Raw genomic sequence first — 26,601 nt, 5'->3', positions numbered from 1 at the left:
CCGCGGCGCCCATTTGAGGCCGGTATCGGCAGCTGGAGTGGCGTGGGTTGCTCCAGTGCCGTGCTGGCCTCCTGTAGGGCTCAGAATCGCTGCTCCTGGGGAGGGGCCTGTTGACGCCGCCATAAAACACGACGCCGTTTACGAGGGCATCAACACTTAGCCTCAGGATCAGAGAATCCTGCCCAGTGTCTCTGAGATTCCAACATTCTTCACAGGCTGCATATTTGTCCCCCACCTCCCCCTCTGCAGAGGTGTGGTCCTGCTCCTTGCTGGCAACCTCCAGGGCCTGTTCCTCGAGTGAGGATTGGGACTTGAGCTCCGGAATCACTCCGGTTGGCTGCGCTCACTCACGCTCCTTTGTGCTCGGATTTGACCTGCAGTGAGACAGATGGGAAGAGCCATGCATCATCAGATGGGGTTGGTCACTTTTCTGACTGGATGAATGCTTGATTGAGGGTAGAGGGTGTCCTGTCTCTGCTCGATCCCATCCAGGAGCCTGCTGAGGGCTCCCTCGGTAAAATGTGGTGCAGTCTTTCTGGCCGCCATCTGCCCAATTGGACTTGGAAGGAGTGCTGGGGAGATGTTTAAATGGTTCACCCCACTGACTGCAGAGATTAAGTTGTGGGGAGGGGGGGGCGGGGGGGGGGGGGGGGGGGGGGGGGGGTGAATCAGAGGCGGGCTGTCACCGGTAAGGTGTGAAACTCGGAAAAATAATTTTTCGCCCTCAAGAGGGTGAACATACGGTGATTTTCTCGCCGGCGGTGCCTGCAGGATCCCCTCCAGTTTTCTTGCCGACACCGACGCACAGAGAAAAATTGGAAAATCTGCCCACAGTGTGACACCGAAGAGCAGGGAGAATTGACTTCCTGCTGTGCTGCATCATTGCAAAAGTCTATTAATGAGGAATTACAAACAATCTCCTGCAATGGAGAATTAACCTTTTGTGTCGTACCAGAATGGTTAATGTAGCAACGCTATACTGGAGTGGTAACTTTACCCAGAATTGTATTGGAGGGGGAATTTGCTTATACTGCACGGGAATGGTGGATTCAGGTTAAATTCAACTTAAATTCAGGCCAGAATTCAACTTAAATTCACCACCTCAGTGAAACACTGTGGTCAGAATTTTCTGGCTGTTTCTGGCAGCGGAACCTTCCGGCCCCGCTGATGGATTAAACCGCCTCCTCGGGTTTCCAGGCAACGGGGTTGCATTCAACCCTGTTGACAATGGCGGGACTAGAAGATTGCGATGACCGTCAATGGCAGGGTGCCTTCACCGCTGTGAAGCTCTCCACACGATGCACGGAAAATCCCCCCCGTCATCGAGGCAGTAAATTTAACATCAATTGTTCTGGAGCGGTGACTTAGTCACCTCACTTTCACTCAAATCCACTAACTCCGCTTCCAATTCATTTTACACTTGCAACTGAGAGGTGGGCACCACTGGCAGGACAGCACCTGTTGCCCTTGGTTACCTTGTGGGCCATGAGGAGTCAACCGCCTAGTGAAGGATTAACATAACTGAGTTGAGTGAAGAAGCTTCACGCTCTGGAATACATTAACAAAAAGGTTGGTGTTGTGTCACAATCCTACATCTTTCATGGCCATTTTCTGGTGTTCGTGCACACGTTCAGGTGGATGTCTTACCATGATGGGGGTGAACGCATGGAATGTTCATTGCCAGTCCAGTGCCATGCCTTCCAGGAGGCTCTATGACCAATTCATTTGCTTTTGTTGAGAGGTGCGACAAAATGGTTCGCTTCATTCAAGTTGAAGAAGTCGCAATCCTACTTTGGTGGCAATTGGGTAACTGGGGGCAGCATGGTAGCACAGTGGTTATCACTATGGCTTCACCGTGCCAGGGTCCCAGGTTCGAGTTCCAGTTTGGGTCACTATCTGTGTGGAGTCTGCATGTTCTCCCCATGTCTGCGTAGGTTTTCTCCGGGTGCTCCGGTTTTCTCCTACAAGTCCCGAAAGACGTGCTGTTAGGTAATTTGGACATTCTGAATTCTCCCTCTGTGTATCCGAACAGGCGCCGGAATGTGGCGACTAGGGGCTTTTCACAGTAACTTAATTGCAGTGTTAATGCAAGCCTACTTGTGACATTAATAAAGATTAAATTATTAGAACATAATCCTTTTTTTTCTCCCCATTTTAAAGGTATTTCTTGATGTATTTAAGAGCAGTAACCTTGTGCAGCTTCATTAATACAACTGAAAATGGATTTGTCAACAAAATAAATGTTTCCAATAAGGATACCCAATCCTTTCTCAGTGTGTGATGTCATGGGAGTGCACCTTTAAGAAATGTGTGTTTATCAAATAGCTGCAGTGATGTCATTGTGTGGGTGGAGTTGGGTTGAGTCTCGGGCTTTTACTTTTGTTTTGAGCTGGAAGCTGTTCGTGACTTTATGTTTTACTTTAGCTTTAGGCAGTTGAAAGCTGAATTCAGACGAGCAAGGTTCATTTTGTCTCTCTCTCTGTATGTTAAAAGGTGTCCAGATCACTTGATAATTTAAAAGTGATAACTGTCTTGTGTAAGAATTTATACCTACTGCTTTGTTAAAAGGGGATTTGGCCGATGGATGTTGTTAGAAAAGTTATTAAGGGTTACATATCGAGTACTGTATTTGTGGTGGGGTAATTGTGTTGGTAGTTGATAAAATGTTCACAGTGTATTTTTAAAATATTAACTGAATTCATAGAATAAACATTGGTTTGTTTAAAAATACTTAAGGTCTCTGTTGCATAACACCTGGAAAGTGGGCTCTTGTGCTCCTCATAACCAAAATCCGTTAAAAGTTGTGGGTCAGGTAAGCTCCATGAGATACTTTGGAGTTTTCTTAATCCTGGCCCATAACAGTGATTTAATATGAATTCACTGAAAACAATTATAAAATGCTCCAGTATGGATTGTTTTTTTTTAGGTTTCATTGATGTACAATAGTCAGTTTCAACATCTTTTGATATGGAAAGATATTTAAAAGCGTGATCTTTTATAGTGTTCAGAGATATTTTCCCTCTGGGTTGCTGGCAATAGGTAATGAGTACAATTTGATAGGGCAGCACGGTGGCACAGTGGTTAGCATTGCTGCCTACGGCGCTGAGGACCCGGGTTCGAATCCCGGCCCTGGGTCACTGTCCGTGTGGAGTTTGCACATTCTCCCCGTGTCTGCGTGGGTTTCACCCCCACAACCCAAAGATGTGCAGGATAGGTAGATTGGCCATTCTAAATTGCCCCTTAATTGGAAAAAATAATTGGGTACTCTAAATTTAAATTTTTTTTTTTTAAATGAGTACGATTTGATTTAAAGAGTGTTTTCACAACAACCATTGACGGAATCCTGCAATATTGACCTGATGGCATGATCGTAGCACGGTAGCATTGTGGATAGCACAATCGCTTCACAGCTCCAGGGTCCCAGGTTCGATTTCAGCTTGGGTCACTGTCTGTGGGGAGTCTGCACATCCTCCCCGTGTGTGCGTGGGTTTCCTCCGGGTGCTCCGGTTTCCTCCCACAGTCCAAAGATGTGCAGGTTAGGTGAATTGGCCATGATAAATTGCCCTTAGTGTCCAAAATTGCCCTTAGTGTTGGGTGGGGTTACTGGGTTATGAGGACGGGGTGGAGGTGTTGACCTTGGGTAGGGTGCTCTTTCCAAGAGCCGGTGCAGACTCATTGGGCCGAATGGCCTCCTTCTGCACTGTAAATTCTATGATAACCCGGAGGTCATGATTTGAAGTGGCTAGTTTCCCTGGCAGAGCCTGACCCAGGGACTTTAAACAATGGGGAGATGGTGAAAATCAGCACGGTAGAGTGGACCTGGGGCTTTTCAGGATCTTTTGTGCTGGTTCAGCCAATCCCATCCAGATCACAATACCATAGCAAGCAGAAACCTGGAGAAACACAACCCTGTTGTACGGAAAAGTCGTTCCTGCAGAATAATTTTACTTCAATACAGTTAGGAAAATTTGAGGTGATCTAGGTTTTTTTTTGATATTACGGGATGTGGGCATCGCTGGCTCAGCCACCATTTATTGCCCATCCCTAGTTGCTCCTCAGAAGGTGGTGGGGAGTTGCCTTCTTGAATCGCTGCAGTCCTTGAGATGTAGGTGCACACATTGTGCTGTTAGGGAGGGAGTTCCAGGATGTTCCCCCAGCGACAGTGAAGGAACGGCGATATATTTCCAAGTCAGGGTGGTGAGTGACTTGGAGGGGAACTTCCAGGTGGTGATGTTCCCAGGAATCTGCTGCTCTTGTCCTTCTAGATTGTCGTGGTCGTGGGTTTGGAAGGTGCTTGGTGAGTTACTGCAGAGTATCTTGTCGATGCTACACACGGCTGACAGTGTTCGTCGGTGGTGGAGGGTTTGAATGTTTGTGAAAGGGGTCACAATCAAGCTGGATGGTGTTGAGCTTCTTGAATGATTATTATTTTAAAAAGCAACCGCTTTATTAGTGCTCCTTTAGGGAAGAGAATCTGCCATCTTTACCTTATCTGGTCATGTTGACTCCCAACTGCCCTCTGAAATGGCCGAGTTCGCCCTTCGGTTCAAGGACAACATGGGGATGGACAACCAATGCCAGCCGGTGATACCCCACTATTCTGTGAAATAATATGCATCTATATAGAATTTTTCACCACCTCTAGATATCCCAAACCATTTCACAACCAATTAAACACTTTTTGCAGTGCCGTGCATATAGTATTGCATCCAAAGATGGAGCCTTGTATTAACATCTCAATAAGAAGTATTCAGAGTTTCGACACGGCAAGGGAGCTCCAGCATAGCAGAGGAAGTGCTTAAAGGACACCCTCAAAGTCTCCTTGAAAATGAGCAGCATCCCCAGCGATACCTGGGAATCCCTGACCCAACGCCGCTCGAAGTGAAGGTAAAGCATCCGGGAAGGAGTTGAACATCTCGATTTTCACCGCCGAGAGCAAGCTGAATCCAAATGGTGACAGCAAACGGAGCGAGCGGCAACCCGGGAACTCCACCCACCCGCTTCTCGAACCGCCGTCCGCCCCACCTGTGATGGGGGCTGTAGGTCGCGCATTGGATTCCTCAGTCACCTGAGAACTCATTTTTAATGTGGAAGCAAATCACCCTGGACTCCGAGGGACTGCCTCAGAAGAAGTTGGTGTCTCAGCATTAGAGCGTCAGTCTAAATTAACTTTTTAAGAAGTCTTACCACACCAGGTTAAAGTCCAACAGATTTGTTTCAAGTCACTGGCTTTCGGAGCACAGCTCCTTCCTCATTCAGCTGAGGAAGGAGCAGTGCTCTGAAAGCTAGTGATTTGAAACAAACCTGTTGGACTTTAACCTGGTGTGGTAAGACGTCTCACTGTGCTGACCCCAGTCCATGTCATAAATTAACTTCAGAGTGGGATTTGAACCCATGACCATTCAACTCTGGGGTAATAGTGCTCCCCACTGAACCACCACTGGATCTGTTCCACCCTGCGGCAAGCAGCTTTTGGAAGAGTTGATCCTGTGCAGACACTGAACAGGTTAATTCCTGCTTGCAAGTGATGGAGTCAGTGAATCTCATCAAACAGAAAAAAGTGGTAGCAATACAATATGTATTCCGATTCTGATCTGGTGTCTGATGGAGACTTTGCTCTCAGGAGAGCAAGAGAGTGAAGGATTAAAAGGCTTAATCTGCTATTAGCATAGAGAAATCCTATAACTGGTTTGCCTGCCATATCGATGATATGTGAGATGTCTGTTATGTACCACCGGGAATGAGCAATGAAACATCACAGGGTGGTGGGGGGAGGGAGGTTGTTGGCCGAGTCAAAGATTCGCCACAGGTTTAATGCCACACATCAGCAAGGGTTCTTCACGTTGAGAATCGTCGGTGAGTGAGCTATTTTCTGCATCCGTGCATTGTTGGAAAATGGCCGTCAGTGATGGTCACCTCGAAAATATGACCTCTGCCCTCTCCCCCATCACTATTTTTTTTCCTTGTGGGCAAACGTTAGGTTGTCTGCGCCATAGTATTTGCCGGTAGTCCGACAGCAACCGTTGGAGACTGGGGGGTGGGTGGGGGGGTTGAGGCTCTTCTTCCTGCTGCTGCTCATTTCCCTATGTCTCTTCCCTCACGGTACACTGGTGGTCATCTCGAGGTTTGGTTAACCAAAGAGGGCCTTCTGCCGCCTGTAACAAAATTGGATAAACCGGTACTGCAAAGAGTGAAGTCAATTCAGAGCTGAAGACTTGGTCGAGTCTGTTGACTCGTGGGCCTCTTGGGATCATACTGTTCCATGCAGTTGATGAAAGAGGTTGTCTCGACATCTTCTCCCATTTTAAAAATGCTAAGGGCAGCACATTCTGCTCAAGAGAGAGAGATCGGTGTGGGACGGCATACATGACTTGATATCTGCTCGTCACCAAACCACGTTGATTCTAGAATCATGCCTATGACTAAAAATCAGATTCCTCCAAACAAAGTGGTGAGCCCGTTGTTCGTATTCAGAGGTCCCTGAGCCGCAGTTCTCTGAGGACCGTATTATTGGGTGCCAATTTGAAGTTGGTGGCGTGACCATTTACTGAGACATCTGCATTCCAAAGAGAGAATCCAGGATCCTTGATCTCACTCAAGCACAGTTGAGGTACTCTTCCTGGTGTGGTATCTCAATCTCATGGACTGTCTTGGGATCCTTCACCAGCCTAGTCGTCTTAGCTTTGCATAACTTTCCAAAGTGTCCCAGGTGGTTGCAGTTGAAACATTGCACACAGATTGCTCTTGCCCGTGAGGTCAATTGGCTCCACAATGCTGATATGGTCCCCCACTCTCTCGTGGTCAGCTTGGGTATTGCTTTCCTTAACCTGGAGTCACATCTGCGCCTTTATTCCTTGACTCTCTGGAGAGTTGTGATAGCTCTGCACTGTGCTGCGCTTATGCCCCGTGAAACGAATTGGTGCTTTTTGCGGATTTCACACGGTCTGACTATTTGGATGGCCTTTTCGACAGATCTTCCTTGGCCTGCAGTAAATCTGAAAGGGCATCATCAGCCACTTCTGTTCCTTACGAGTTCTGACTTAAGGTCACCATCACCACAGCCTTCAGCCAATCTACATACTCTGTTTATAAGAGAGTCCACTGGTTCTCCAGACCTGAATTTCACTCTCTCTCAAGCTGAGTTGCTTTTTAAATTAAGCTCCATATTGAATGATTTTAGAGCTGCATCAAATTTAGCGGAGGATTTGTTCCCTCTTCTCTTCACAGTAATGCTATCGGCTATCAGTCCTTCGGAAAAAAGTAGTGTTTTCACTTGTTCAGCATCCGCCTTTTTATCGAATCCCGAAGCTATCATGTGCTTTGAGAATCTTTTCTGCCATAGGCCCCAGTGTTGTGTTTGGCCTGGCCCTTAGATCAGTTCAAATTGGTCGGGTAATGTTGATTTGTTGTCCATGGTTGGTTTAAAGTTCAGCTGAGTACAGCTTTAAATTCTGTGAGGGTTTTAAAGATGGTGTCGCGGGAACCGTTTTTCAGGGTCTTCCTGCGCTTGTTGCATTTTGGCAGGCTCCCGGCGATAGCAGATCTGACCTTTAGTTTTGTGCAATCAACTATACTGGCTGTTTGCAGCGGATTCCTGGCTTTGGTGGAGGAAATGGTTTCATTTTTCTTTACAACGAGCATGACCGCCACATGGTAGAGCGCCAATTCTGAATGCTGCTTTCACACAAACAGACAAATTAGGAGCAAGTGGAGGCCATTCAGCCCCTCAGGCCTGCACCGCCATTCAATAAGATCGTGGCTGATCCAATTGGAACCTCGGCCCAACATTCCTGCCTACGCCCTGGATAAACTTTCACTTCCTTAAAATATTCAAAGTCTCTACTTTCACTGCTGTGCTGTACCTGCCCTAGGAGTGTTGATCGGACAGTGCAGATGGACGTTTCTCTGTTTCTAACCCATGCTATACCTGTCCTGGGACTGTTTGATGGGGACGGTGTAGAGGGAGTTTTACTCTGTATCTAACCCTGTGCTGTACCTGTCTTGAGAGTGTTTGATAGGACAATGTAGAAGGAGCTTTTCTCTGTACCTAACCCTGTGCTGTACCTGTCCTGGAGTGTTTGATGGGGAAAGTGTAGAGGGAGCTTTACTCTGTATCTAACCCCGTGCTGTACCTGTCCTGGGAGTGTTTGATGGGGACAATGTAGAGGGAGCTTTACTCTGTATCTAATCCCGTGCTGTACCTGTCCTGGGTGTGTTTGAAGGGGACAATGTAGAGGGAGCTTTACTCTGTATCTAATCCCGTGCTGTACCTGTCCTGGGAGTTTTTGATGGGGACAATGTAGAGGGAGCTTTACTCTGTATCTAATCCCGTGCTGTACCTGTCCTGGGTGTGTTTGATGGGGCAAGTGTAGAGGGAGCTTTACTCTGTATCTAACCCCGTGCTGTACCTGTCCTGGGAGTGTTTAATCTTTCTTTTGGATGGGATCTTAAAACTAAGGCCCCATTGCCCTTTCAGGGGAACATAAAGCACTATTTCAAAGAAGTGTGGGAGAGTTTTCCCCTGCTGTTCTGGTCAATATTTGTTGCTGAAGGGATTCTGCCCCCGCCAACAGGGTCAATGGAAAGTAAGGGCAGAGAATTTGGGAGGACCAAAATTTGGTTGCTTGAAGTTACAGCAGGATCGTCCAATTCTGCCTGCCATGGTACGTCGGAAATCTTCTTGGAGTCCCGTGTGAGACCGATTTGCATCCTGCTAAGCGGATATAGTCGTCGGCCCGACCAGAATCTCATCCGGGAAAGGCCAAAATCGAGATTAGCGACAAGGGTGAACCAATTTGCAGTTCACCCAGCACGCTCCCAATGGCGAGTTCCAGATTACGCCCAAAAATGGCGAGCATATCTTTAACCAAGATTCAATCTCATTAGTGAGGTCCTGGGATGGATGCCCTAATGGACTGTTGGTCTCTCGCCCTCTCCAGTTCCTTCCAGATTAATAAATGTTTGCTGTTGTGGATCCCGCAGAGACTGCCCTCATGTTCCTGGTGGCAGAAGCCGGAGAAGGCGGCATCAATGGCAACACAGGCTGGAGGCGGCACCCCATGAGCCGCACACCCTAAAACACAGTCGCCCTTCAGGCCGAGAAGGTGTACAGGTGTTGTTGGTCTTTCATAAGAACGTAAGAACTAGGAGCAGGAGTAGACCATCTGGCCCTTCGAGCCTGCTCCATCATTCAATGAGGTCATGGCTGATCTTTTCTGGACTCAGCTCCACTTTCCCGCCTGAACTTTCGTTCGATGAGATGACGGACAGCACGTGCCGCAGGAGACTCCGTCTCAGCAAAGAGACAGTGCAGCAACTGTACCACGCCTCCACGGACATGGCACCCTGTGGAGGAGGAGGGCACCTGCTCTTGGAGGCCTCACAAGTCGCTGCCCTGAACCTTTATGCAACCGGCTCATTCCAGGATTTGGGAGGGTACTTGTGTGATATTTCACAAGCTACAGCCCGCAGGTGTATCCGGGAGGTTAGGGATGCCCTGAGTGCCTGGCCATCCAACTAAATCACCTTCAACGTGGACCAAGCCCACCAAGATGCCCAGGCTGCAGGATTTTCTGCCATTACCGGGATGCCCGAGGTCCAGCGGTAATTAATGGCACATATGTCACCTTACACGCACTGGGTCATCATTAACAGGAAGGGGTTCTACTCCCTGAATCTTCAGATTGTGTGCGACCACCACCTCCAGTTCATGCACGTTTCCCAAGGAGCTATGTCTTGGGACACTGAGATCCCTGATGTCTTCCACCACCAGAACGACGGGTTGGCTATTGGGGGACAAGGGGTACCCGCTTAGTTCATAGCTGATGATGCCAATGCGGAGGCCTGAGACCGAAGTGGCGTCCCATAGGATCATAGAATCCCTACTGCAGAAAGACGCCATTCGGCCCATTGAATCTGCACCAACCCTCTTAAAGAGCACGATAACCAGGCTCCCGCCATTGTCCTATAACCTAGTAACCACATCACCTAATCTAAGCTTTTAGACACTAAGGAGCAATTTAGCATGGCCAATCCACCTAACCTGCATGTCTTTGGACTGTGGGAGGAAACTGGAGCATCCAGAGGAATCCCACGAACACACAGGGAGAAAGTGCAAATTCCACATAGACAGTCACCCAGGACCGAAATTGAACCCGGTTCCCTGGTGCTGTAAGGTAGCAGTGCTAGCCACTGTGCCACCATGCCGACCTTGGCCTTTTCCAGCTTATTATGGGTTATCTTCTCCCGTGGGGACAAAGAGAGGCTTTGTGAGCTGCACACTAGTTGGGTCTGGAGGGGGGGGGGGGGGGGGGGTCTATGGCTGGTGGCATTTGTGAGCCCTGCACTGAGACATGAAGGGGTTGTGCTGATTGGTGCCAGAAGGGTTCTGAGGAACAAGCATGATGATGTTCGGACGGTGCGAGGCATTAGCCAGTGATCTGTGGGAAGGTGGCAGGCGGCAATGATGCCGGGCGAGAGGTGGTAACTTACCCTCGCAGCTCGGTGGAGGTCGTTGGTTTCGTCCGACATTGGACAGCGGTCCTCCTGGTCACATTGCCCGCACTGCCACCCGCTGTCACAGTCTCCCAGGTGGCATTGCTGACCCTGCTGCTGGGCCTCCAATTCCCTCGGGGGAACAGGATGTCTCGCCTCGCATCGACAGCGTCGAGAAGCCTGGCCAGGTCGGTATCACCAAAGCGAGGAGCAGCTTTGCGCACTGCCATTTTGGTGTGTTGACTGGGAGTGAGTGATGAGGGACCATTTAAAAGCAGCTCCCCCTTGATCGAGCCGAGACGCTGAGGATCAGGCAACGAGAAGCCAGTAATGGAGAGACTCACATGGGAGCTAATCTTTGGTACTACATGATGGAACCATCAATTCACTAGACACATGCTTTAAGATATGAACAGTGGTTTTAATCTACTTACAACAGAGCCAGCCTGTTCCGTGTTGAACTCTCGATGAACTGAACAACTGGCTCTGAGCATTGGTATTTATACAGCAGTCCAGGGGGAGGAGTCGTAAGCGGAGCCAAGAGTGGAGCCCTGTACAAACTCCTAAGCATTCCCAGTGCTACACCCCCTAGTGGTCGGGCAACGCAACTGCACTTACAAACGCATGGTCTCATGTATGTACAATACAGTGTGAATTACGGAGTTACATTCACCACATTACATGCCGTTACACCCAAAACGGCTGTCGGGAAACACGCCAGAAGCGCCCAAAATGACACTTCGAAATGTTCAATTGCACCCACTATGTTCATTGGCACATTGTTGGTTGTGGGATCTTGTGCACAAATTGACTGTTGTGTTTCCTACATTACAACAGTGACTATATTTTACAAGTACTTAATTGGCTGGAAGGCATTTTGGGACAACCTGAATCTTGAACAGTGGTATAAAAATGCAAGTCTTTCTATTTTTCTTTATTAATCAGACAGTGTGGAAGTTCCTGCGGCATTGCTTAAGAATGTCGCACCTGTCCTTCGGGAGGAGGAATCTTGCACCCTGGCTTGGTCTGGCCACCTCAGGGCCTTCAAGGGCGAGATAGGGATGGGTGGCAAAATGATACCTGGACTACGGGGGTTAAGTTACGAGGAGAGATGACACAGATTAGGCCTGTTTTTTGCTAGGGTGATCTGATCAAATATTACCATGAAAAGACAGGGGGCTGGATCCTCTGCCCCGCCACGCCATATTTCTGCCCTGACCCGCCGGCGGGATTCTCCGCTACGCCGGCCGGTCAATGGTGTTCCCCATTGTGGGGCAGCCCCACGCCGTCGGGAAACCCCCAGGCTGTGGCAAAATAGAGAATAACGCCAGCGGAGAATTCCATCTAGGGTAGATAAAGATAAGGGGCGGGATTCTGCAGGAATTGGCGGGAGGAGCAACTCTGGCGTGAAGGAGTGGCGTGAACCACTCCGGCGTCAGGCAGCCCCTAAGGTATGGAATCCTCCGCACCTTCAGGGGCTAGGCCGGCAGCAGAGTAGTTGGCGCCGCGCTGGCCGGCGTGGAAGGGCCTTGGCGCCATGCCATCCGCCGCAAGTTGACGTATGCGCGGGAGCGCCAGCATGTGCTGATGTCATCCCAGCACATGCGCAGAGGGGTTCATCTCCACTTCGGCCATCGCAGAGGTCCACAGCAGCCAAGGCGGAGGAATAGAGTGCCCCCACAGCACAGGCCCACCCATGGATCGGTGGGCGTGGGCCAGGCCACCGTGGGGGCACCCCCCCGGGGCCAGATCCCCCCCCCCCCCAAGGACCCTGGAGGCCGCCCGCACAGCCAGGCACTGCCAGTAAGTACCTGCTTGAATTTACGCTGATGGGACTGCTGTAAATGGGCAGTCACTCAGCCCATCGCGGGCCGGAGAATCGCCGGGGGGGCGGGGCGCTGCCAACGGCCGCCTACCGGCGCGGCGTGATTCCCACCCCCGCCAAAACCCCGGTGCCTGAGAATTCAGCAGCCAGTGGGGGCGGGATTCACGCTGCCCCCCCGGCGATTCTCCGACCCGGCGAGTGGTCGGAGAATCCCCCCAAGCTATTTCTACTGGTTGGAGATTCTAAAACTAAGGGGCGTAGTCTACAATTAGGGCTCGACCATTCCAGAGACTTCTTCAGGCAAAAGGTGGTCGAGGGTTGGAACTCTCTCCCACAAACAGCAATTGATCAGTTGTTAATTTTAAATCTGAGATAGATAGATCTTTATGAAGCAAAGATGTTCAGGAATATGGACCAAAGGTAGGTGTATGGAGTTAGGTCACAGATCAACCATAATCTCATTGAAAGGCAGGACAGGTTCTAGGGGCTGAATGGCCTACTCCTGTTCCTAATAAAAGCTGATTGGTGCACACCCCAAGAACAAATTCTTAAAAAGCACTCCCGTGTGAAAGATTTCAGTGCGGACCTAATCTGTCCAAGAGGAGCAAAATGTCATTAATTAATTAGATGGATGACCGTGATGTATTGTGAAACTTATTCTAAATCGGCTTTAAGTGACAAACTGAGACCACCCAAAGGGCTAGATTGAGCTTCACTTAACAGTAATTGGCAGTAAATTAGAGACCTCACCCCCTCCGCCCACCCTTCCCACCTCACACCCTGGAATGTAACAGTGCAAGTGGCATGCCCAGTGACTGGGTGCAGTCCGTGCCAACACAAATTAGGATCACTTCTATTCCTGCACTCTCAGAATGCTCAGCGCTTACGAGTGGTCGGCTGGCAGCTCGAGACCACCTATGGAGGAGTTCTTCAGAAAAAGAGAAGTAAATAGCCTCATTTGCTTGATGTAAGCTTCAGCCAAGCTCTGTCGCATTGTTATGGCAGGGATCAGGCCTCGGTGGCCTAAAGGTCAGGCTTCTGCCTCAATGTGAGCCTTCTGCAGCATTGAAAGCCAAAATAATGCGTTGATTAACTGGAGAAGAACGTGGTTGAACAAGAGGAGGAGAGCTAGGGCTGTTCAGTCATTGTTTCACAGAGTCATACAGTAAATTAGGAGGCTATTCACCCCATCCTATCTGTGGCAACCCTCTGAAAGCTGTCTGAACAATCCTACCTCTTTACAGTCCAGCAAATTGTTATTTCTTCAAGCATTTTTTTGGAAATTATGAATGAGTCTGCTTCCACATCCCTTTCAGGCAGTGAATTCCAGTTCCTAACATTTTGCATTAAGTGTTCCATTAGTACGGTAGCACAGTGGTTCGCACAGTTACTTCACAGCTCCAGGGTCCCAGGTTCGATTCCCGGCTTGGATCACTGTCTGTGCGGAGTCTGCACATTCTCTCCGTGTGTGCGTGGGTTTCCTCCGGGTGCTCCGGTTTCCTCCCACAGTCCAAAGATGTGCAGGTTAGTTGGATTGGTCATTCTAAATTGCCCTTAGTGTCAAAAACGGTTAGGTGGGGTTACGGGGATAGGTTGGAAGTGTGGTGGTACGGACTCAATGGGCCGAATGTAAATTCTATGATTCTACGATGAGACAGGAGTGTTTATTTTTGCACCTGCCACAATCAGAAGAACAATGGAAGAGTTTTCCTTGTGTCGCAGTTTTACAAATGGGACAGATGCAAATGTCATGAATTAATTAAAGGAGATTTTTTTAAAAACATATTAATTTGCAGGATGTGGGCTTTGCTTATTCTGCCAGCATTTATTGTCCACTCCTAGTTGCCCACTTTAGTAGCAAAAATAGGAAGGCAGATTATTATTTGAATGGGTGTAAATTATGAGAGGTGGACACTCAGCGAGAGCTTGGTGTCCTCGTGCATCAGTCGCTGAAAGTAAGTGGCAGGTACAGCAGGCAGTAAAGAAGGCAAGTGGTATGTTGACCTTCATAGCAAGAAGATTTGAGTACAGGAATAGAGATGTTTCACTGCAATTGTATAGGGCGTTTGTGAGGCCACACCTGGGGTATTGTGTGCAGTTTTGGTGTCCTTATCTGAGGAAGAATGGGCGCAATTCTCCGCACTCACGACGGTGCGGAGAATAGCGGGGGTCGTAAATTTTTACGGCCACGCTAGTCCGACGCCCTCCCGCTATTCTCCCCCCCCCCCCCCCCCCCCCCCCCCCCCCCCCCACGCCCGACTCCCGACACGAATCGCTGCCGCCGTTTTTTTACGGCGAGCAGCGATTCTCAGCTGGCCGATGGGCCAAATTCCAAGCCCTTTATGGCCGTTTGTACGAACGGCAAACACACCTGGTCTGGCCGTTCGTAAAAACGGCCGTAAAGTCCCAATCTTGGCAACCATTGCACCGATTGGCACGGCAGTACCACGGCCGTGCCAAGGGTGCCATGGGCCCGCGATCGGTGGGCACCGATCGCGGGCAGCGGGTCCGATTCCCGCGCACGCTTTGTCCTTCCGCCGCCCCGCTGTATTAATTCGCGGGGCGGCTGAGGGGCATCCCGGCCCGCGCATGCGCGGGTTTCGCGCAAATACGCGATGACGTCATCCGCGCATGCGCGGGTTGGAGTCTTCCAATCCGCGCATGCGCGGCTGACGTCATGCGACGCGTCAGCCGTCGCAAACTCTGGCAAGCGGGCTTAACGAAATTCGATAAGCCCGCGATGCCGGAGTTCACGGCCGCGGCATGCTAGCCCTGACCGGGGACCAGAATCGGTTCCCGGTAGGGGGGGGGGGGGGGGGGGGGGGGGGAGGCTGGCATCAAACCCGCCCGTTTTTGACGCCAGCCTTACGATTTCTCCCTGTTTGGGAGAATCGCGCCCAATGTTCTTGCTATGGAGGGAGTGCAGCAAAGTTTTACCAGGCTGATTCTTGGGATTGGAGGACTGTCATGTGGGGAGAGACTAAGTTGGTTCGTATTATATTCTTAGAGTTTAGAAGAGGGAGACAGGATCTCATAGAAACTTATAAAATTCTAATAGGATTAGACAGGGTAAATTCAGAAAGAATGTTCCCGATGGTGGGGGGTCATAGGTGAGGAGAAATTACTTCACCCAGAGCAGTGGCGAATCTGTGGAATTCACTACCACAGAAATTAGCTGAGGCCAAAAAATTGTGTAATTTCTTATTTTTAAAATAAATTTAGAGTACCCAATTATTTTTTTTTCCCAATTAACGGGCAATTTAGCGTGACCAATCCACCTAACCTGCACATCTTTGGGTTGTGGGGGTGAAACCTACGCAGACATGGGGAGAATGTATAAACTCCACACAGACAGTGACCTGGGGTCAGGATCGAACCTGGGTTCTCAGCGCCATAGGCAGCAGTGCTAACCACTGTGCCACGTGCCGCCCAACATTGTGTCATTTCAAGAAGGAATTAGATATAGCCCTTGGGGCTAAAGGGATCAAGGGATATGGGGGGCAGGCGGGATCAGTGCATTGAACTTGCTGATTGTATTGTATTGAATTTACCGCAAATGAGGTGTATTATGGTAAGGCTCCTATACTAGAGGTATGGGGGTAGATCCCTGCCTGCTGGCTCCACGCTCTCTGAACAGCAGCCATTTTGGCAGCAGCTGCGGGAGGCTACACATCTCTGCGTAATAAAGCCTCGATTACACTCTACTCTCGTCTCGTCGTAATTGATAGTGCATTAATTTATTACGGAAAGAATTTAAAATGATGGATCTCCGCATCAAGCCTGATCGCCTGCAGCTGCACCCGCAAGCAGACAACGCCAAGTCGGCCTTCACACATTGGTTAGCTTGCTTCGAGGCATACATCGGATCTGCGCCTGAACCACCCTCAGAGGCACTGACGCTCCATATCCTTTACACGCGGCTGAGCGCCGACATCTTTCCCCTCATCCAGGACGCGCCAACCTACGCTGAGGCCATGGGGCTACTGAAGGAGAACTACACTCAGCAGACCAGCAAGCTCTACGCCAGGCACCTCCTCTCAACAGGGCATCAACTCTCCGGTGAGTCTGTGGAAGATTTCTGGCGCGCCCCGCAACTCCTAGTGAGAGACTGCGATTGCCAGGCAGTTTCAGCCGTTGAACATTCTGAACTTTTAATTCACGATGCATTCGTCACTGGCATCGGGTCCGCTTACATCTGCCGGCGCCTCTTAGAAGGGGCTACCCTCGACCTCGCGGCGACCAAGAAGCAAGCAATTTCACTTACCGTCGTCTTCCGTAATGTTCATGCTTATGTCCCCGATCGCTCAGCCCACACTTCTGTGCATCGTGGACCCCGCTGGCAAACACCCCATCGTGGACCCCACCTGTGGCCACCCCGAGCCAACACCAGGCCTGAGCCGCGTGGCAGCCAACCAACCCCGGGGGACCCAGGTGCTACTTCTGCGGACAGACAAAACACCCCCGGCAGTGCTGCCCGGCACGGAGCGCGCTCTGCAAGGCCTGCGGGAAGAAAGGACATTTTGCTGCTGTGTGCCAGGCCCGCTACATTGCCGCTATTGTTCCTGCACCCACCACGTGCGTTCCATGGGCGCTGCCATCTTCTTCGCCTCAGACCACGTGCAGCCAGTGGGCACCACCATCTTGTCCCCCTCATGACATGAGTGGCCCGTGGGCGCTGGCTGCCATCTTTACCGCCGCCCACAACGTGCGCCCCGTGGGTGCCGCCATCTTCCCCGCTTCAGGACCCCCGCTCGTCGGGCACCTCATTTGCCCATCATCGCCTGCAACCGCCGCCGATCAGCTGCGTTTCGCCTCCATCACGATCGACCAGTCCCGACCACACAACCTCGCTACCGCGTCGACGACGTACAGGTCAACGGCCACGAAATATCCTGCCATCTGGACTCCGGTAGAACTGAGAGCTTCATCCACCCCGATACAGTAAGGCGCTGCTCCCTCGCGGTACACCCCATTAACCACAAGATCACCCTGGCCTCCGGATCCCACTCCGTGGCGATCCAGGAGTACTGTACCGCCACCCTCACCATCCAGGGCATAGAGTTCAGTGGCTTCCGGCTCTATGTCCTCCCCAACCTCTGCACTGCCTTGCTACTCGGCCTGGACTTCCAATGTAACCTCCAGAGCCCAACCCTGAAACCTGGTGAAGCAGGCTCGAAGGGCTGAATGGCCTCCTCCTGCTTCTATTTTCTATGTATGTTTCTATGAAGCTGTTCTGCGCTCTCCCTGATATCCTTCCTAAAATGCAGTGCCGAGAGTTGTGACATTCAACATTCGGATGGTAAAGGCTGTTCTTCTGGGATAGAACTTCCAACATAATAACAGATCATTTACTTTTAGCTTGTAGAAGCGCAAGGGCTCGGTAGCGCAGTGGTAATGATGCTGGACTAGTAACCGATCGGTCTGGACTAATATTCCAGAGACACCCGGCAGGAGCTTCCGATTCCGCCCATGACTCGAATTGTTGTGGACGGGACAGAAAATATTACGGACCGGTCAAAGGTCCCCAGAAATTTCCGGCCACCAAGTTCAAATCCCACCATAGCAGTTGATGGAATTTAACTTCAGTTGATTGATTGATTGATATTTATTGTCACATGTACAAAACTACAGAGAAAAATATTTTTCTGCAGCCAAGGACATAGGAGACAAAATTAATAAAGTACCAGTTATGTTGATAGAGAAACTGCGAGATAGTTGGTAAAAAACAAGGAATATGCTTTCGGGAAAGAAATCTGCCGTCCTTATACAGTGTTGCTTCTGACCCCTGACCCACAGCAATGTCCCCTGACCCCTGACCCACAGGGGCTGGTTTAGCACACTGGGCTAAATTGCTGGCTTTGAAAGCAGACCAATGCAGGCCAGCAGCACGGTTCAATTCCCGTACCAGCCTCCCCGAACAGGCGCCGGAATGTGGTGACTAGGGGCTTTTCACAGTAACTTCAGTGAAGCCTACTCGTGACAATAAGCGATTTTCATTTCATTTCATGTAGTTGGCTCTTGACTGCCATCTGAAATCGCCTAGTAAGCCACTCAGTTGGGTCAAAAGCTTGGAACTCCCTTCCTCACTATGGTGTTCAGTTGTTCAGTCTATGTGTGCCTGTTGATGGCTCACTGTGTATTAGTCGTTTACCTTGGGCATGGTGACTGAGAGGGAGGAACTAAACTGCAAGTTATTTTACACAGAGGGTGGTAAATATTTGGAACGCTCTGCCTGGGGAGGTGGTGGGAGCAGATACGATAGCGGCACTTAAGGGGCACAGCGCCGGCCCTAGGGTTGCTGGCGCCCCGGGCAAGCTGAACTTCGGCGCCCTTCGGGGGCGGGGCCGGGGGGGCGGTGTGACCTGGTACATGATCGGGACCCAACAATCGGCGGGCCGGTCTCTCTGTCGGCAGGCCTCCTTTCTTCCACCGGCAAGCCTGGATCCATCCGCCATGTTTGTGCGGGGCGGCCTGGGGGAGGGCGGCCACCGCGCATGCGCTGGTTGGCACCAGCCCAACTGCGCATGCGCGGGACCCGAGTCTTTTACGTGCCGCCGGGTCTCTGACGCCGGTCACGCTCTCCTTGATGGCGCCCCCTAGCACATGGCGCCCCGGGCGACTGCCCGAGTTGCCGGTACCTTGAGCCGGCCCTGAAGGGGCATCCAGACAAAACTCTATAAGTGCAGACGGTTTTAGTTTAGGCAGGTACCGTGGTCGGCGCAGGCTTGGAAGACCGAAGGGCTTGTTCCTGTGCTGTATTGTTCTTTGCTCTTTGTAGGCGGGCAGTTTGAAGCAAGGGAGCAGACATTTTAAAGCATTGCGTCAAACTTCTTTGTGCATATAACCCGGAGTGCATCGTCTCTGCATATTTACGAGGCATAAGTCTCAGCACTAACACTAACAGCACCGCGGACCGCGATGGTTCAAGAAGGTGCTTAACCGCCCCCTCCCCAAGGGCAACAAAGCAGCAAAATGCTGGTGGTATCAGTGAGGCTCACAACTCATGAAAGAGCAAAAGTATAGGACGGTGAGAAGACTGAGGGAGGGAAGGAATTCCACAATTCGGAGACCCTGGGTTAGAGTGAGCTGTGAAAGGAGACTGGTTTTAAATTTCTCATATATAAAAATCATAGAATTTCACAGTTGTCAACATCTGCCGTATATTATTCCAGTTAAATAAAAACTTGGAATGTGTGAGGGGAAGCAACGAAAACTACCCTCAGCTCCACTAAGAGGGAAGCAAATTTAAGCGTTGCCCGATTAAGTGAGATTGACTGTACAAGGAGTAATTAAAAAGAAAACACAGGAGCCTCCAACTGGCCCCGGGCGCTGGAGAACAAATAAAACGGAAGAACATCCACAAGCATTTTACAAACTCCTTTATTATGAGAGCAATTCCATTAGGGGCTGGAGTTTTTTTTTTATATGTATTGCATTTCTCAAGTGAGGCGAACTTAATTAAATAAAGCCACTGGTTAATCTGTCAAAAGATCAATCAAAACAAAGAGGGGACTAACCAGAGCCACTTGGTAAGGCACTGTTAGTGACTGATAATGAAATTACGGCACGAAAAGATCCATTACTTACAAGGATTAACTGCCTGGTTACTGCTCGCACCGTGCAAGAGTTTGCCAAAAGCAGAGAGAAAAGATTTTCTGCGCCGTTTCATTAACTGCTGAAACAGCAGTGCCACTTTAGGCTACAAGGTGGACCTTAGTTTTGGGATCTTTTCATGGACGAGCTGTTTCTTCTCATCCAGGGGAGTAAAACCACAGGAGTCGGCCTGAATTTGAAGGAGGCCAAAATGCAAACCTAATCTGTGGGAACAACGGGCGGGGATTTCCTTCGGGCCAAATCCCGCCCGGAGTCAATGGACCTTTTTTCCGGCCAGTCAGATTTTCTGTCCTCCCGCCGATGATTCCCAGGGCAGGGGGGAATGGGAAGTCCCGCTCAATATTTCAGTGAGTGAGTGGTCAGTCACAGGCGAGTACATAGTGCTCATTTATTCAAATGCAATCTCCCTCCCCGATGCGATCTCTGCACTCCTCCAGTTCTCACCTTTTACGCATCCCTGACCTTCACCACTCACCTCCCCCACCCCTACCCCCACACCGCAACATTGATGACTGTATCTTCAGTTGTCTGGTCTCTTTGTTCAGGCACCCCCTCTCTAAACCTCCTTGCCTCCCCACCTCCCTTTCCTCCATTAAAGATGCTGCTCAAAACCTACCTCTTTGACCAAACTCCTGGTCATCTGTCCCCCTATCTCCTGATGCGGCCTTGCTGGCAGATTTTGGTGGTTTACGTCATTCTCGGCGCCCCGCCTTGACGCAAGCGTCAAGGCCCGGCGGCCGAGAGTTACGGAGCGCCGCTCCTAGCCCCGCGTGTGGGGGTGAATAAGGTGAGAGGGGCAGCTTCCGAGGCCGTCGTGAAACTCGATCGAGTTCATGACGGCCTTCCCAATTTTCCGCGGGAGCGGAGAATTCCGCCCTAAGTCCCGACGCCGGAGTCAAAACCGAAGTGTTTCACTCCGGCGCGGAGGCCGTTCCCAGTCCCCTATTCTCCCACCCCTGGGGTCTAAGAGTGGCGCCGTGTCATTTACGCGCGCCGGGCCTTGGCGCCGCATAAAAGCGGCGCCATGTAAATTACGAGGCCAGTGCCGCATAAATGACGTCACCCGCACATGCCGCCCTCCCCGTGGCCGCCCCGCAAGAAGATGTCGGATGGATCTTGCGGGGCGGCGGAGGAAAGGAGGTCCTCCTTCAGAGAGGCCGGCCCGCCGATCGGTGGGCACCGATCGCGGGCCAGACCCCTTTTGAGGCCCCCCCCGGTGCAGGATCCCCCCCCCCGAGAGTTCCCGTGCTGTTCCCGCCGGCAGCGACCAGGTGTGGACGGAGCCGGCGGCAACCTGTCGTGTTGGGCAGGCCGCTCGGCCCATCCGATCCGGAGAATCACGCTCGCCCGTTACAAACGACAAGCGGCGATTCGCCGAGCGGCCAGCCGTGAATCTCGCCATGCCGGTTTGGAGGGGTGGGAGAATTGCATGCGGGTGCCGAGGTGGTGTGGCGGGACTTGTTCAGCGCCACAGCGATTCTCCAACCCGGCGTGGAGGGAGAGAATTCCGCCATAGTAAGTGTGATGTGTTTGGAAGGAACGACTGACTTTGGATCTATGGTTCCAAGTCTCTCCACCTTTTGGGGGGGTTTTCCTCACCTCATATAATAATAATCTTTATTATTGTCACGAGTAGGCTTACATTAACACTGCAATGAAGTTACTTTGAAAAGCCTTTACTCGCCACACTCCGGCGCCTGTTCGGGTACACAGAGGGAGAATTCAGAGTGTCCAATTCACCAAACAAGCACTTCTTTTGGGACTTGTGGGGGGACTTGGGAGGAACCCGGAGCACCCGGAGGAAACCCACGCAGACGTGGGGAGAACGTGCAGACTGCGCACAGACAGGGACCCAAGTCAGGAATTGAACCTGGGTCCCTGGTGCTGTAAAGTCACAGTGCTAACCACTGTGCTACATTCTGTTGGCAATGGATTAGTAAGGGATTGATTACTATGATTAGCCAAACAAGTCAATTATCATTGCAATAAAAGCAAATGACAATGGCTATTTGAAAACGGAAATAAAACCAGAAAATGCTGGATAAACGCAGCAGGTCTGTCAGCGTTTGTGGAGAAAGAAATAACGTTAACACTTCAGATCAAAATAGCTCTGAAAGGATGGCACAGTGTTTAGCGTTTGCCTCACAACTCCAGGGACCGGGCTCAATTCCGGTCTTGGGTGATTATCTGTGTGGAGTCTGCACTTTCTCCCCGTGGCTGCGTGGGTTTCCTCCGGGTGCTCCGGTTTCTTCCCACAGTCCAAATATGGGCAGGTTAGGTGGATTGGCCATGCTAAATTTCCCCTTAGTGTCCAAAGATATGCAGGTTGGGTGGGGGTATGGGGATAGTGCAGGGGATAGTGGGACTAGATGGGGTGCCCTTTCAGAGGATCGGTGCAGACTCGACGAGGTGAATGGCCTCCTTCTGCACTGTAGGGATTCAAACCATCACCCTGTTTCTCTCCAAAGATACTGCCAGATCTGGTGAGATTATCCAGCATTTTCTGTTCCTATTTCAAGAATAAATGTAGGGGGGAGGTTCCAGGGCAGGAGGAAGTGAGTTTCTTCCTTGTTTTCCAGGATAATAGCTCAGTTCAGTTGATGCACCTTCATTGCTCAGTCAGAAGGTTGGGGTGCTGAGCTGCACTAAAGATTCTGACATTTAATGTAACCTTCCTTTCCTGATGGAGTGCCAACTTGTTGGAGTTGCTATTTTTCAAATGACATATTTTAAAGAACAAAGAATAAAGACAAGTACAGCACAGGAACAGGCCCTTCGGCCCTCGAAGCCCGTGCCGACCATGCTGCCCATCTAAACTAAAACCTTCTACACTTCCTGGGTCCGCATCCTGTTCATGTATTTGTCAAAATGCCCCTTAAACGTCACTATCGTCCCTGCTTCCACCACCTCCTCCGACAGCGAGTTCCAGGCACCCACTACCCTCTGTGTAAAAAACTTGCCTCGGACATCTCCTCTAAACCTTGCCCCTCACACCTTAACCCTATGCCCCCTAGTAATTTACCCCTCTACCCCTCGGGAAAAGCCTCTGACTATCCACCCTGTCTATGCTCCTCATAATTTTGTAGACCTCCATCAGGCCGCCCCTCAACCTCCGGCGTTCCAGTGAGAACAAACCAAGTTTATTCAACCGCTCCTCAGAGCTAATGCCCTCCATACCAGGAAACATCCTGGTAAATATCTTCTGCACCCTCTCTAAAGCCTCCACATCCTTCTGGTAGTGTGGCGACCAGAATTGAACACTATACTCCAAGTGTGGCCTAACAAAGGTTCTATACAGCTACAGCTGCAACATGACTTGCCCCCGCCAATGAAGGCAAGCATGCCGTATGCCTTCTTGACTCCCTTCTCCACCTGTGTTGCCCCTTTCAGTGACATGTACACCTAGATCTCTCTGACTTTCAATACTCTTTAGAGTTCTACCATTCACTGTATATTCCCTACCTGCATTAGACCTTCCAAAATGTATTACCTCACATTTGTCCGAATTAAACTCCATGTGCCATCTCTCCGCCAAGTCTCCAAACGATCTAAACCCTGCTGTAACTTCTGACAGTCCTCATCGCTATCCGCAATTCCACCTACCTTTGTGTCGTCTGAAATGTTACTAATCAGACCAGTTACATTTTCCTCCAAATCATTTCTATATACTACGAACAGCAAAGATCCCAGCACTGATCCCTGTGGAACACCACTAGTCACAGCCCTCCAATTAGAAAAGCACCCTTCCATTGCTACTCTCTGCCTTCCTTGACTTAGCCAGTTCTGTATCCACCTTGCCAGCTCACCCTTGATCCCATGTGACTTCACCTTTTGTACCAGTCTACCATGAGGGACCTTGTCAAAGGCCTTACTGAAATCCATATAGACAACATCCACTGCCCTACCTCCATCAATCATCTTTGTGACCTCTTTGAAAAACACTATCAAGTTAGTGAGACACGACCTCCCCTTCACAAAACCATGCTGTCTCTCACTAATACATCCATTTGCTTCCAAATGGGAGTCGATCCTGTCTCGAAGAATTCTCTCCAGTAATTTCCCTACCACTGACGTGGTTCACCAACCTGTAGTTCCCTGGATTATCCTTGCTACCCATCTTAAACAAAGGGACAACATTCTCCAGTCCTCCGGGACATCACCGGAAGACAGTGAGTATCCAAAGATTTCTGTCCAGGCCTCAGCAATTTCCTCTCTAGCCTCCTTCAGTATTTTGGGGTAGATCCCATCAGGCCCTGGGGACTTATCTACCTGAATATTTTTCAAGACGCCCAACACCTCGTCTTTTTGGATCTCAATGTGACCCAGGCTATCTACATACCCTTCTCCAGACTCAACATCCACCAATTCCTTCTCTTTGGTGAATACTGATGCAAAGTATTCATTTAGTACCTCGCCCATTTCCTCTGGCTCCACACATAGATTCCCTTGCCTATCCTTCAGTGGGCCAACCCTTTCCCTGGCTACCCTCTTGCTTTTTATGTACGTGTAAAAAGCCTTGGGATTTTCCTTAACCCTATTTGCCAATGACTTTTCGTGACCTCTTCTAGCCCTCCTGACTCCTTGCTTAAGTTCCTTCCTACTTTCCTTAAATTCCACACAGGCTTCGTCTGTTCCCAGCATTCTAGCCCAGACAAATGCCTCCTTTTTCTTTTTGACGAGGCCTACAATATCTCTCGTTATCCAAGGTTCCCGAAATTCATAAGGGACAAATAGAAATAAGCATTGATAGGATGGGATGAAGTAAGTGAGGAAGAGACTCATGTTTGGACCTTTCGAGCTAAAAAGCATGTTAGTGTGCGGTGAACTTGATTTAACTTGATTTAATTCTGTGTACATGAAATTGACTAATTTTACCCCAAACTCCTCAACCTCAATTTGTCTTCTCTTTTCAGGTGGTCATATGCACAACGATTAATGTGGATGGTCATGTCCTGGCTGTGTCGGACAACATGTTCATCCACAACAACTCAAAGCATGGGCGGAGGGCGCGGAGACTTGATCCCTGTGAAGGTACGTCAGACCTGGGGCGGAGGAGTACAATTCATTGCTCTCTGCTGCCCTTCAAACATACTGTTGATGGTACAATAGTCAGATTTTTGAAGCATATCTGTTAGTGGATGAGGTTGCACAGCGACTGGTCTCTCACTCTTCGGAACTGGGTCCCAATCCAGATTCAAATCTGGATCCTGATGAAAAATCATCGACCTGAAATGTTAGTCTTGTTTGGCTCTCCACTGGTGCTGCCAGACTTGTATTTCCATCATGTTTGGTTTCCATTTGAGCCCGGAGGGATTTTAGTACTATTGGATCATGGGATTTATGCATCCTTGGCTAGGCCAGCCAATGTCCATCCCTAATTGCTCATGAGAATGTGGTGGTGAGCCATCTTCTAGAACCACTTTATTCTGTAGGGTGTAGGTACACCCACAGTGCAGTTAGGGTGGGAGTCCCATGATATTGACCCAGTGACAGTGAAGGAAAAGTGATATTTTTAGGGGAGGCGGTGTCGTAGTGGTATTGTCACTGGACTAGTAATCCAGAGACCGAGGGCAATGGTCTGGGGACCCAGGTTCAAATCCCACCACGGCAGATGGTGAAATTTGAATTCAATTTTTTAAAAATCTGTAATTAAAAGCCTAATGATGACCGTGAAACCATTGCCGATTGTCGTAGAAACCCATTTGATTCATTAATGTCCTTTAGGGAAGAAACTCTGCCATCCTTTCCCAGTCTGGCCTACATGTGACTCCAGACCCACACAGCAAAGTGGTTGACTCTTAACCACCCCTCACTAAAATGACCGAGTAAGCCGCTCAACAAATGTTGACCAAACCAGTGATGCCCACATCTCAAAGAACAAATAAAAAATCTAATTACAAGTCAGGACGGTGCGTGGCTTGGAGGGAATCTTCCAGTTGGTGATGTTCCTATGCATCTGTTGCTCTTTTTCCAGATGTCAGAGGTCATAAGTTTTGAAGGTGCTGTCAAGGGAGCCTTGATGAGTTGCTGCAGTGTACCTTGTAGAGAGTGCACACTGCTTCCACTGTGTATCAGTGGTGGGGGGAGTGGATGTTAAAGATGGTGGGGGCGATTCTCCGCTCCCTGACCAAGTGCCCACGCCGTCGTGAACGCCGTCGCATTTCACTACGGCGCGACCAGGGCCTAGGAACGACCTATTCTGGCCCCCACAGGGGGCCAGCACGGCGCTGGAGCGGTTCACGCCACTCCAGCGTCCTTACGCGGTGCCAAATGGGCACCCCGCCAACTCACGCATGCGCAGTTGGGCCGCGCCATGCTGCGGATGCGCGGGGGACGTCTTATGCGCCCTGGCCTGACGCAATATGGCGTGGGTGTTCAGGGTGCCGGCCGTGGCGGAATGTAGGCTGGCGGGGGGGGAGAGAAGCCGGCCCGCCGATCGGTGGGCCCCGATTGTGGGCCAGACCCCTTCGGAGCCCCCCCCCCTCCCCCCCCCCCCCCCCCCAGTGAAGGAGCCCCCCTTCTCTCTCCCCCCCCCATAGGCCGCTCCCCCTCGAGCATTCCCGCCCACAGCGACCAGGGGTGGACAGCGCCGGCGGGACCCTGTCGCGTCGGAGTGGCCGCTCGGGCCATCCCGGCCGGAGAATTGCCGCTTACGGTTTGCGGCGATT

General features: G+C 50.5%; 1 protein-coding gene across 5 annotated transcripts in view; it reads left to right on the top strand.

The window, feature by feature from the left end:
• The window catches only part of LOC119963843 (transcription factor COE3-like), a 519,394-nt gene that overhangs the window by 330,266 nt on the left and 162,527 nt on the right, over positions 1-26,601 (top strand). For all 5 annotated transcript variants that reach the window (XM_038793191.1, XM_038793187.1, XM_038793188.1 and 2 more), the window contains exon 8: positions 24,847-24,964. In XM_038793191.1, the coding sequence (XP_038649119.1) occupies positions 24,847-24,964 (118 nt within the window). The remainder of the gene's footprint in view (positions 1-24,846; positions 24,965-26,601) is intronic.

The sequence above is a fragment of the Scyliorhinus canicula genome, chromosome 3 (assembly GCF_902713615.1).
Source record: "Scyliorhinus canicula chromosome 3, sScyCan1.1, whole genome shotgun sequence".
Lineage (NCBI taxonomy): Eukaryota > Metazoa > Chordata > Chondrichthyes > Carcharhiniformes > Scyliorhinidae > Scyliorhinus > Scyliorhinus canicula.
This window is presented reverse-complemented; position numbering and strand designations above follow the sequence as displayed.